The sequence below is a fragment of the Dermacentor variabilis genome, chromosome 6 (genome assembly GCF_050947875.1).
Source record: "Dermacentor variabilis isolate Ectoservices chromosome 6, ASM5094787v1, whole genome shotgun sequence".
In the NCBI taxonomy this organism is placed as follows: domain Eukaryota; kingdom Metazoa; phylum Arthropoda; class Arachnida; order Ixodida; family Ixodidae; genus Dermacentor; species Dermacentor variabilis.
In genome coordinates this window covers 90,163,387-90,175,958 of record NC_134573.1, presented here as the reverse complement: position 1 = coordinate 90,175,958, position 12,572 = coordinate 90,163,387, and the positions used below count along the sequence as shown (strand labels likewise).

General features: G+C 45.5%; 1 protein-coding gene across 3 annotated transcripts in view; it reads right to left on the bottom strand.

The window, feature by feature from the left end:
- Positions 1–12,572, bottom strand: part of DppIII (dipeptidyl peptidase 3) — a 91,437-nt gene that overhangs the window by 33,023 nt on the left and 45,842 nt on the right. For all 3 annotated transcript variants that reach the window (XM_075695275.1, XM_075695276.1, XM_075695277.1), the window contains 2 exons: positions 12,091–12,190; positions 6,210–6,331 (listed from right to left, as the gene is read on the bottom strand). In XM_075695275.1, coding sequence (XP_075551390.1) covers positions 6,210–6,331; positions 12,091–12,190 — 222 coding nt within the window. The remainder of the gene's footprint in view (positions 1–6,209; positions 6,332–12,090; positions 12,191–12,572) is intronic.

Sequence of the window (12,572 nt, the reverse complement as noted above, 5' to 3'; positions counted from 1 at the left end):
CGCTTGTAACACGGCTAAGATATTCGCCTACCTTTAGCAGAAATGTGCTGTATTAGGATAGTAGTGAAGACAAATGCCACAGTTTTCGCAGCATGCCCGCCATGTGTTTCTATGTCACTGGCAGCTAAGCGTGTCCATCTCTGTTTCTGTCCCCTCAAAGTGGACATGGCTACGTTATTGCCACGAACTTGCCAATATTAACGATATTATTTATTATTGATAAGGAAAGAAACTGTTTCAATGCACGTAATACACTCATGAGAAGAAAAAAGAAATCGCATTCGGCGCATTTGGCTTGTTCCGCCGGCCGCCATTTTTGTTTTGGTGTCCCGCAGCTGCCCGTTTGTTGACCTGTTGTCATCCCGCAGCAAATGCATCCTGCAGCAAACTACCGAAAAAACAAATTTTTCTCCGTTTTCAAAACAAACTCGCATAATGATCGCACCCCTGTATTTATGTCAATTTTTTTGACAAAAAAGCACCATCATTATGCGAGTGAATGTGGTATAACAGAAACTAAAATTTCAGATGCCACACGGTGTAGCACACAATTTTTCAGACACGACCATGCACGTGCAATGCCGCAAACAAAGTTGCTGCCACACTGACATGGCATTGAACTGCAACTTCAACTGCCAACTGCCATACATGCGGCACTGGTTAGGCCTATCATCCTAAGCAGTGAGGCTGCAACAAAAGATTGCTAACAGCTGGAGAAGTGGCTGGTTGCAAACTGTAGTGAGAGGCTCGCTAGTCGAACCCACTTATAACCCCTGTTATAACGATCTTTAAAATATAACAACCAACAACCCCATTTCAGTGCACTTACAATTTTACGACCCTCGCCATGGAAACTGCTTCCAGATACAACAAATGTATTTTAAATCACTGTACTGCTTCAACAAACACTTCAAACCCGGTCACAGTAAAAAGTAAGAAAATGCTGCAAAAGGTCAGCGATTACTACACCATTATCAGATTACGGTTGGGCGGCACTTCGTTTACGCATTTGTCGATAGCTGATAACTGTTCACAGTGACGTTTTACGTTTCGAGCACCACAGTGTTATTCGCCCTAAGCGACCTGGACAACATAATTTTAAGGCTCTTGTGTGTGGCTGATGCGCGATTGAAATGCCAAGACCATTATATCCGAGACCTTTGCAGAATGACAGCATGCCCCACTAGTTTCTAAAGTTTACGTTTCTAGCCAACTAGAGTGCTTCGCTCTCGTGTGCAGAATACAGTCACGTCCTGTTGGTAGTAAAATACATCACAGGATCTCAAATAAAAAATGGCGGGCACGGTTGCAGTTTCGAAATGACAGGCGATCAGTACCGGGCACCATTATGAAAGAGCTACACGGCACTACATTTCGTTCTTTAGATGGACGTTTTTAACGAAAGTTTGCAGCTAGGGGTTGGAACATACCAGGAACAAAAATGATACTGAAAATCTGGTTTTCGGACCAGAGTGCCTTCAAATATTACTGCCGATGCCAGCTTCAGTGTGATTAATTCATTTGTAGAGTTTTTAAGGACGAGTCCATATACAAATAACTACTGATATAACGACTACTTTTCGAGGAACTTTTGAATTCGTTATCGACGGGTTCAACTGTATGTTTGTATCTGCACACATCATCGGTGGTCGAGCTTAACACTAAGATCGAGCGTATAATCGAGCTAGATAGATGGCCACAGTAGCTTAACTATAATTCAAGTGACCCCGCCCACCCCACTCCAAGTCTGAAAGATTGGTTGATGACTCTACTTATCAAGCCAAGCACAACTTGAAATACATGCAAGAAAAAAAGAAATTTCCTTGTTGCATGCGTGTACATCTTGGCCCGAAGCTTGGCTTGTTAGGCCTGCAGTTGACAAGCCAATGTGGCAACACCGTGTGATCACACCAATTACATGGTTGCACATTAGTGATGCTGTAGAGCACGTGTTATTTATTGCTGTTCTTGTGACACGTATAAGCACAACAACCTGCCGACAAGCTGTCCAAATCTGCAGAAGACCTTTTATTGGCTTGTCCCAGGCATATCGCTAGCAATTTTGCGTAGACATTATTGCAATTTCTTTTTTGTCATTATTAGTCTATGCTGAGACTTCACTGAACCAATGAGATTTGACTGTACTCGTCTTTTCAAAGATATTTTAGTGAGGCCACTATGTACGCGTCAACAGAACATGTAGGTGAAAAATTTGATGATTGAACATATGCATATTAAAACTGTTTCTGGAGCTTTACTCTGTGCTAAAATTCAGGCTAGGTTTAATGGTTCAACAGTGTTGTACGGCGCAGTTGCGTTTGGGTGATATGGCACGGTTGCGATTACCGTAAAAACCTGCGTATAATACCAGGTCTTTTTGCTATTACAGTAAAACCTCGTTAAGCCGTACCCGCTTAAACAGTAGTTCCGTTTTAAAAGTAGTAAAGTAAAATCCCCGACTCAGCGGCCATTGAACATAATGCATTTTGTATCCGCATAAACCGTACCAGCTTGTTGTGTACGTATTGGTTAAGAAGTAGTGTTTCCACTTTTCGTCGCGCGATCACGGCGGTACATCGTCTCCATCGGGTGGCTTGGCAGAACAAGCCTCAGAGATCCGAACGGCCTCCAAGCGCAAATGCAGAGGGCGCTTGGAAGGGTAAAGCATTCATCCATCTATGCATCTGTGAAGCCCATCAACATCACTTCGGTGCCATGCCAGAGAGCGTTCTTTATGGCCTATGAGAGAGCGTTGCGATGTCATGCCAGCTAGGACTTTCGTCATGCCGAAGCTCCGACAAAAACACCACGTGCTTAGCATTCAAGAAAAAATTGACATCGTGCCATCGTTCGTGCCATCGAACGTGGCATGGAGAAGTCGGCGCTGGCACGCTAAAGGGATTTGCCTTTATCTACGGTGTGTGGCATCTGGAATGCGAAGGAAAAGTTGTTCGGCAGTGCTGCTGCGACCGCGAAAAGATGTCGCCTACGAGGTTTGACTTTTCCTGATGTGGAGGAGGCACTGGTGAACAGGTTAAAAGCAGCGCTGTCGAAAAAACTGCCTGCCACTGGACCCTTACTTGTATATGTAGGGGTCCGGTAGGCTTCAGAGATGTGTCATGATGACTTTGTATGCAGCAATGGCTGGCTGGCGAGGTTTAAGGCGAGGCACGGCATAAACACGAGAACCGTTTCAGGAGAAGATGCTGCTGGCGACGTGGATGGGGCAGAACACTGGCAAAATGGTCAGCTGAGGCACATCCTGACCGACTGTACGCCTGACCATATCTTCAACATAGATGAGTCGGCCCTATTCTTCAAGCTGCCGTCAAACAGGACGCTTGCATTTAAAGGTGAGACACGCACCGGCGGCAAGTATGCCAAGGACAGGATTTAGGTTGCGTTCGGAGTGAACATGTCAGCAACTGAAAAACTTCCTCTTCTCGTGATTGGGAAGTCGGCCAAGCCGAGATGTTTTAAAGGTGCCTGACTGCCGTCCGGAGTTGTCTACCGCAGCAATACAAAAGCGTAGATGACTTCAAAACTTTTTGAAGAGTACATGCGCCTCATTCACTGCCGTTTCGAGGCGAAAAACAGAAAAGTTGTTGTTATCTTCGATAATGCGTCGGCGCATGTCGCGCTTGATAACCTTGGGGCTGTAAAGTTGGCGTTTCTGCCTCCTAAAACCACAGCGATTGCACAGCCCTTGGACCAAGGTGTCATTCGGGCTGTGAAACAGCTCTGCAAAAAGAATCTGCTGCGCAGAATTCTTTAGAGCCTCTGAGTGTGGCAAGGTTTTTTCAATTGACCTGCTAGGCACAATTCACCTGCTCGAATACTCGTGGCGGCATGATGAATCGGCAACAGTGCAGAACTGCTTCAAGCGCGCTGGCTTCACAGTGTGTGCGGGTGACGCAGAGGATGCTAGCGACGCAGTCGACCAGTCTTCTGACGCCATCGACCAAGCTTGCGAAACCCTGCTCGCTGAAGTGCTGGAGCGGCACGGTGTTACACAAGGCATTTCCTTCGCCACCTTCAGGGACATCGACAGTGAAGTTCAGACTTCTCCGGATATGTCCGACGAAGCTATAGTTGCCTCTGTTGCCGAAATGTCGCGTAACGACAGCGATGAGGATGACAGCGACAGCACGGGCGATTCAGACCCGACAGTGGCAGAAGCTGCACGTTATGCCAGCCTCGTGCGGGTGTTTGCCGAGAAGAGGGCGCCGGTGGAAAAGCTGGCTCGCGGCTGAAGTGAGTTTGAGGCGGTTGTCGTCGCTGCTAGGCCGCCGCAGCATCCAACAAAGATCATAGACTTTTGCTGCCCGAATTGAATAAATAGTGTCTTTTTTGCCCTTTCAGTGCACTCTCTCTGAGTTCCGTTTTTGACAGGTAAGTGGGCGATGTCACGCTATTTCGGTTAAGCAGTACTACCGTTTAGTACGTACCTTTTCTGAGCTACGGCCAACTACGGTTTAACGCGGTTTCACTGTACTAGCGTCTCAAATTTTTGCCTCGTACAATATGCGGATCCGAACAAAAATTTCGGTCAGAAATTTGGGCTAGAAGTTTTGGTTTTGTTATTGCTGCGTGGCTATGGCTTGACTTCGTTATTGCTGCGTGGCTATGGCTTGACTTCGTTATTGCTGCGTGGCTACGGCTTGGTTTCGTTTTTTGCTGTGTGACTACAGCATCGTTTCTTTATTGTTGAGTGCGCACCTTGGCAGCACACGTGCAAACCATGCTTTGCGAAGTGCATCTTTATTATTCTGCACTGAAGGACCAAGATGTCCGGACCACGAAAACAGTACTCAGCTGCTTTCAAGAGAAAGGTTATTTTAGCCGCACAGGACATCAACAACAGTGCGGCCGGGAGGCAGTTTGGCGTTAACGAGGGAAGCATTCACGGGTGACAACGACAGAAGGAAGCCTTTTTCGAATGCAGCAGAATGTGAAGAAGCTTTTGCGGCCCGAAGAGTGGGACATTCCCAGAAATCGAACTCGCCCTGACCGAGTTCGTACACCAACAGCGAGCGAAGCATCTAGCTGTGAGCGTGGAGCTCATGAAGGCAAAAGCTAAAGTGCTTGCAAGAGACAAAGGGCTACCGAATGCTGCCTTCAAAGTGAGCAAGCACTGGATTTATCGCTACATGTGCCGTGCTGGATTTTTCTTATGCCGCCGAACTTCGATTTCGCAAAAGCTGCCCAAATCGTTCGAAGAGCTGCTTGAGGCTTTCCAATGCCGCATTATTTCGCTGCACAAGTCCAAGAACTTCCAGCTAGGGCAAATTGGCAATGCTGAGCAAATGCCAGTTTATCTGGACATGTCATCACCCCTCACCATGCACGAAAAGGGCTCTAAACAAGTTTATGTCCAGTCCACTAGCAACGAGAAAACGCGAGTTACCGTCATGTTGTCGTGCATGGCAGATGGACGCATGCTCCCGTCCTATGTCGTCTTCAAGCGCAAGACAGTGCCTGAAGGTGAGGAGCTGCCAAAATATGTGGTCGTGAGATACCATGAGAAAGGCTGGATAAACGAGAATCTTGTGCTCGACTGGATAAAGTCCGTCTGGTGTAGGCGGCCCGGTGCACTGCTGTCGTTCCCATCCATCCTCGTGCTGGACACATCTCGTTGCCATTTGGCCGAATCAGTGATGAGGCTGTTGCGCGAATCCGGCTCTGAACTAGTCGTTATCCCGGGTGGGATGACGCCTCAGCTGCAGCCTTTAGATGTTTGCGTGAACAAGCCGTTCAAGGACGCAGTGAAGCGGTGTTACACATATTGGATGCGCTCAGGCGAGCCTGCAGTGACGCCGACCGGGCGGCTGAAGCGGGCATCAGCAGCCACACTATGCAAGCGGATTGTGGACGCATGGGCAAGCATACCAGAGGACCCTGTGCGTCGCGCATTCAAGAAGTGCGGCTTCTTGAACGCGCACGATGACACAGAGGATGAGTACTTTTGGGAAGATGTGTCCGACAAGGAACTGTCCGAAGAGGGCGCAGCTGAAGAAGACAGCGAGTGAAGTGCGGAGTGCAATTTAAATAAATGTTTTCCTCGAGTTTTCCTAACTTGTATTATACATAGATAAAAGTTATTTTTTCCATTTTGCGTCCCAAAAATTTCACCTCGTACTATATGCGGGTTCGTATTATACGCGGGTTTTTAGGGTATGTGAAAACATCTCGTAGTCATTGCCACGTACCTGAGCAAGCCGAAGGTTGTCCACGGTGAGCTTGAGCAGTGGAGAGTAGTCGCCCCGAGTGAAGGAGACCCGGGTATTGTCCATCACATCACACACCAGTAACTTTGAGCTTTCCTTGTCCTCTGTGCAAAAGTAGCCCAAAAGCCTAGGGTTCAACAAAACTTGTCTGGTCAGTAAAAAGAATTGTGGCAACAGCAGTCTAGGAAGATGCCCATCACAGGAAGTAAAGACAAAGACTAAAAGAGATGAGACATGTAAGCTCCCTCACGAGGGTCTTGTTTATGATGCAACATTTGTGAAAACCCAACACCGAAAACAAAGCTAACACCCTCTGTCCCCCCCCCCCCCCCGCAGAAACATACGTGCTTAATTGCTTTTAGTTTTTACTTATATTCATTGGAGCCTAACATGCCTAATAGCGACCATAATGCTCTTCCTCAGCAGCCCTTCGTTTGGTGCCAACTCATCAAGCTGATTGCTTAGTGAAAAATGTCATCTGGGTCATGATGCTAGGAGGCCTAGGTCTACTATAAGAAAGTGTGAATGGTTAGACAAAATAAGTGCGACTGACAATGCTGAAGGCAAGAACAGAATAACTGTTTAACCGAGTAAGCAGGTGGCTGCAGGTTCTGGCACCATAATTTGCCAATGAAAAGGTGGCCGTTGATGCACTGGTGTTAGGTTGGCTTAGGTTGGGTCAGCAGATGACCGCAAAGTACCCAATTCCTGCCACAGTTTTACAGTCAAGCTACAAGTTAATGAGGAAAGCAAAAAGTCGCAGTTTCGCCCGAAAGGCGAAGCGTCGATTGCAATAGCCAATTAGTGGACAGCTGTACGAAGTAAGGATAGCAGTTTTATCGGTCGTCTAAAACTCATAAACATAGGCACACTAACTAAATTACAAACATGGTGTCACGCACGCACAAGCAAACATGAACACATCTCGCACAACTACCGCAGAAACTCGCCGTCAAAACGCTGGCGCGAGGAAACGCGGCAGCAGCAGCGAGTGAAGAGACATTCCTGCTGTCTATCGCTTGCACGAAAAGGGAGCACCGAGAACACACAGCACACCCAAAGCAACAAGCCGCCGACGTACCTAGACTCTGCTCCCAATGCAGATCGCTCTCGAGATATGGCCAGGCAACTGTGCGATAGCTATATAATTGCTATTGCAATGAAAGGACTGAATATTAGTGCTCTTCCAGGGCTGCAAACCAAGTCAATGCAACGCCTGCCAGTGTACATGGACATATGCCAATATACAACAGCCCACAGGAGATTGCGAAACGCAGAAACCACAATAAAGCTTTGGCAATTTTCATGTGGCTTTGGTGTAATTTGCAGAACAGGGCTTAACATAGTATATATCCCAAGGACAAGTGAAGAGTGCGCTTAGCTTAGTTCCTGGCTGCACGCTAGGGTTGAAAGAGATAATTCCAGGCAATCCTCAGCTCAAACCACTAGTATGCTGTTTCACCCCGCACTACACAAAAATTGATGTATCGAGAAGTGAAAATTTCAATAGAAGTGTTCGGTGGAATAACTTCATGCCAATTGTGTTCTAGAAATTGTGACACAGGAAAACCTAATTAATACGTAGTTGGCAGGGAACATGGATCAAATACGCATTAAGTGATGTACTAATTAACTAACAATGGTAGATGAGCAGCTGTAGACTTACCGGACAAGAAAACATGTCAATTCTCCCTCGAACACACACATTTGCAGTTTGCAAACAGGAAGCAAAATATCGGCAATCCTCATTTGCTGCCGTGGTGACCTTGCAGCGATGACGGCCTTCTCAAACTCGGCAAGGCCACCAGCCAGTTTCTCCATCAGGCCACACTTCTCTGCAAATGCCCTCACGATGGGCAATGCACTAGCCGTGTCATATGCATTAACCATTTGCAGGGTGTCTACCAAGTTGACATTTTCAAATTACCCGAGTTTTCCAGGTTTTTCCTGAGTGCCTTTGCAAAATTCCGAGTTGTGCAGAACTTTGTTTTATGGCAAGACAGGCTGACACCATGTCGCCCAATGCTGTCACTTTCTAGCAAGCATGTTAAAAAACAAAGAAACAAGCTAATCCAGCCTGAATAGTAAGGAGTAGTGTTTATTTTATTCAAAATAGAAAACTGAAGGGAGGGGTTAGCAAAATGCACAACGAATAAAATATCTTCCGAAAGAAAAGGGTAAAGCCCATTGCAAATCAAGTCGAACATTTTCAAATATGAATAAAAAGAGACGCATACAGAAACAAATATTTTCGAAAATGAGCTGTTTCTATCAACTGATGGCAAGCTCATTTATATTAGACCCGAACTTTCTCACAAGTGAGATTCTCTCAGCAGCTGTAAGGTCAACCTCAACTGTCCTGATATACTCTCAGGCCGCACATGATGCCTCAGTGTGGCGCTTCACTGCTTTAAAGAGCTTATTTTGGTTTGGATGAGGGTCACCTGCATCACGGCGTCAGCCAAATGTTTGCCTTATGCGCTCACGCTCCTTCCAACAAGAAGTGGCACTGTTCATTACCCTTCATTCCTTAATGTGACAGTCCTGTCTGTTCTCATCCTCGTTCTGCCATGCATTTGCCCCATGGACAATTTGAAGCATCCTCTTGGTCATTTGTACAGTGAACCTCTGATCTTTTGGACTCCCTAGGGGCTGCTATAACTTCCGAAAAATCGGGCAGTTCAATAAATAAAATGAATGCACGTCTTTTACTGTCCTTGAGTGCTCAAATCGCCACAGGCACTTCCGAAAAAGCTCTGAAGGCCTGCCAGTAAACTTATTAGGCATATCGGTGCTCGTACTGTGACAGGAGACGGCGGGTGCACGCAAGTATAATTACAGAATACGTACTGTGTGCCGTGACAATAGCCCCTTCCCACGCTTGTTAAGCTTCACTGCGATATTTCATGTATGCTTCACCATGTAATATTGTTATGCTGAGACAAAGCTGCTTTTTGGGAACCGGCATTATGCAACGCGCCGTGCTTTCTAAAGTTCAAAGCCAATCGCGATGGTTACAGAGGTGGAGTCGGTGCCACTGCTGACAGCGGTGAATTCTTTCAATGAAAAACACGGCACCCAAGGGCAAGAACCTTAACAGCAAATGTCGAAGCAGTTAGGCCTCGCGTTGCCGCGGTGGTGGCTATGGCTGCCAGCGGATCTGCGTGCGACAGCGCCGGTTCGAGGCGGCAAAATAATCAAAATGGAGGTGTTAGCTTCAATTATTGCAGTTTCGGACCTGCAGTCGTGGCAAAATGTCCGGAAAATAGGACGGTGAAGGGTTCTTGTGTCCAAAATTTTAGACGTTCTTATACATTGACTCTATTGGGTACACGTGGTGGTGCCGCTAAGCTGTCCGCATTATTGGGCATGTCCTAAAAATCGGGCACCTGGAAAATTGGTCGTTTACTGTACACTGGCAACTCCTCCAATCGCCGACACAGCATTAAGACAATTCATTACGATTCTTCTCTTTTACTCGAGCCAGCATCAGGGCGACTTTCGTCCCCTTACAATAAAATAAAAGCTAATTTTTCCTGATAGAAGCCCAAATTCCCAGAATTTTCCCTGAGTATTTTCAGACTATTCAAAATCCCTCAGAATTCCCAGTTTTCCCGGTTGGTAGACACCCTGGTTTGGCATGCATTAAGCGACTATGGCTTAAGCGGTCAGCCAATACATTAGGTTCAATGGCGACAGGGCGGGGAATCCATCAAGACTATATTTAAACCGGAATTATACTAAGCGGGCACATATTAACAAGGTTTTACTGCATTGTACATACATTTCAAAACCCCTGAAGGTGCATTTTTATGCGACATATCTACTCATATACAGTGGAATCTTGATAAACGGAAATCTCTTAAAAAGAGGACCATCCACATGGTTGGTTGGTTTTGTATTCGTGCAATTGTATGCAGCTTTGTCTCTCAGTAAATGGAACTCCTGATAAACGGAACCAATCTCCCTTGCCCCTTGAGGTTCCGAAAGAGAGTCCATTTTAATGAATGTGCTTTTTGGAAACAAAATTTGGCACTTGGTTGGGAGTGCATTTATTGCACGGGGTAAAACCTGGAGCATATATTCTGACAGATTAAATTGGAGCGTCTGTAACAAACAAGGTTTCCCACTCTTCCACATCTTCCCATCTGGAGTGAAACTAGCCATCCGGTCTGTGCACAGACTCCGAATGTTGCCTTTAAATGGCTTGTTGAAGGAAATATCCAAGGGCTGTAACACCGCAGTGAGCCCGCCGAGAATGATGACAATGTCCGTGTGCAGTCTCTTAGTTCATTGTGGACACTTCCTACAATATGCCTGTGGAAACTGTTGAACACAAGCAGCTATGGATAAAGAAGAGAACCCGGCTATCATCGCCAAAGTGTCATGATCCAATCAACCATCAATTTTACGGTCATCCAGCCTCTTTCCTGCACCTTTACACGGATCTCTCATGAGAACTCTCCTTTTGGAAGTGTCTTGGACTTGAAAGTAACAAAAGGATGTAGCTTATGCCGAAGCGCTGTAACAGGCAGCACAACGGTGCACTTCTGCTTCTCGGCACCAATCACATACCGATCAGAATGCTTGCGAGTTCGATATAGCCGGGTTCGACTGTAGCATAGCACACATGGCTATAACTGTTGGTTATATAAACCATCATCGTAATTATCAGTCAAAACAAGCACTGCTGATCACAGTGCCAAGTATGGAGTGCAGTCACTATGCAAGGAAAAAAATTTAGGTGTTCACCCATTCATTATAGGAGTATGTTCACCATGCGAGCAAAGAGTAATCTACGATATTGTTAGTGCCTCAAAGAGCTAGCAGTACTAAAAGTAAACAAATAAATAATATAATTCAACTTTGTCATGGCTTACAAAGGCAAGAAACCTGTTCTCTGATAAGCATGTCATGCATGACCCAAACTAAGCTCCTGCAACATCGCCAATTCTTTTCTTTTGTAAGAGTCCCTGCTGCCTAGCATTCGCTTGCAGACACTGACAATGCATGCCAAAGAAGTTTAAAGCATTGCAAAAATTGATCAGAACTACGTAACCACTCAAAGACCACCAGAAAGCCACATCTTTGTACACAGAGATACGTGTCATTGAAATCCCTAGGATAACAAATACAGTTAAGTCCCACATTCACTTGGTCCTAAGGCACCCCCAACTGCAACACTCAGCAGATTTTTCATGGCCAGAAATTAAGAAATGCTATGCCCTAGACTGTAACATGCATACGAGTTTTCACACTTACCGTAAAAGAGGCAGAGGGTAATGACGATTTATTCCGAGTTACAAAAAAAAATTTGTATCAAGGCTGCAGTGTACTGGGTATCATGCACTGTCGCCTGTTCCACACATCCTTACCACTAACAGCAGCCCCAGTTGATCTTCTCTTTGATGCTGCTTACGGCATTTCAGATACCACATTTCTTTAAACGCCTTGCGGACTACGGCAGAAGAAGAAACTTACAGAATGTCGCTGCTACAGCCACTATTATGCAGAATTCTGCCATACTGGGATCTTGAGCCAATCAGAGAAGGTACAGGCACGGTGTGAGCCAATCAGAGATGACCAGATGGCACATTTCACAACATGACACAATTTAATGAAGCCCTGAATGGCACATCGACAGCAATGTGTGGATTAGATTACAGTAACTTGTAGTGCCAATAAAGATGGTTTCTCTCTGTAGAACTTTTTGTTTTATACACAACGCTAAGGTGCATGTCATAATTTAGTAATTTTTCCCTAAAAGTAAGTGCACATTTGAATGGAGTAAATATGGCAATATGGAACACTACATTGAGATGGGTTAAGCAAAACATTTATTTGTACTAACACACAAACGTACCTGTAGACAGCACAGATGCGTAGCGAATCTCGTAGCAATCCTGATCACCTGCCTCAGCAGCCTGGCTCTTGAATAGCCTCGTGATGTAGCCCTCAATACCCTGTGGTTGATGAGCACACGTGAATGATGAGCTTAATGAGTGACTGGGGCATATTTCTCAAAGATAGTACGTCTAAAAAATTCATGTATCACCAAAAATCCATTATACAATGGTGTCACTCACAAAACTGACGACAAAAGGCAAGAAAAACACAACAGGCACATACATTAAAATGTGCATTTTATTAGACATACAATTTTCTAAGTTTTCATTTTTTTTCTTACATGCATACCTGCCAACCTGTGAACAATTCGTAAATAGTATTTTATGGACACATCACAGGAATGGTACGGAGATGGAGCATCTCAAGCACTTTTTCTGAAGAGTTTGCACCTTTTGTAAGGTATACATTGTGATATTCATTTTATTAACCTCTTATTGC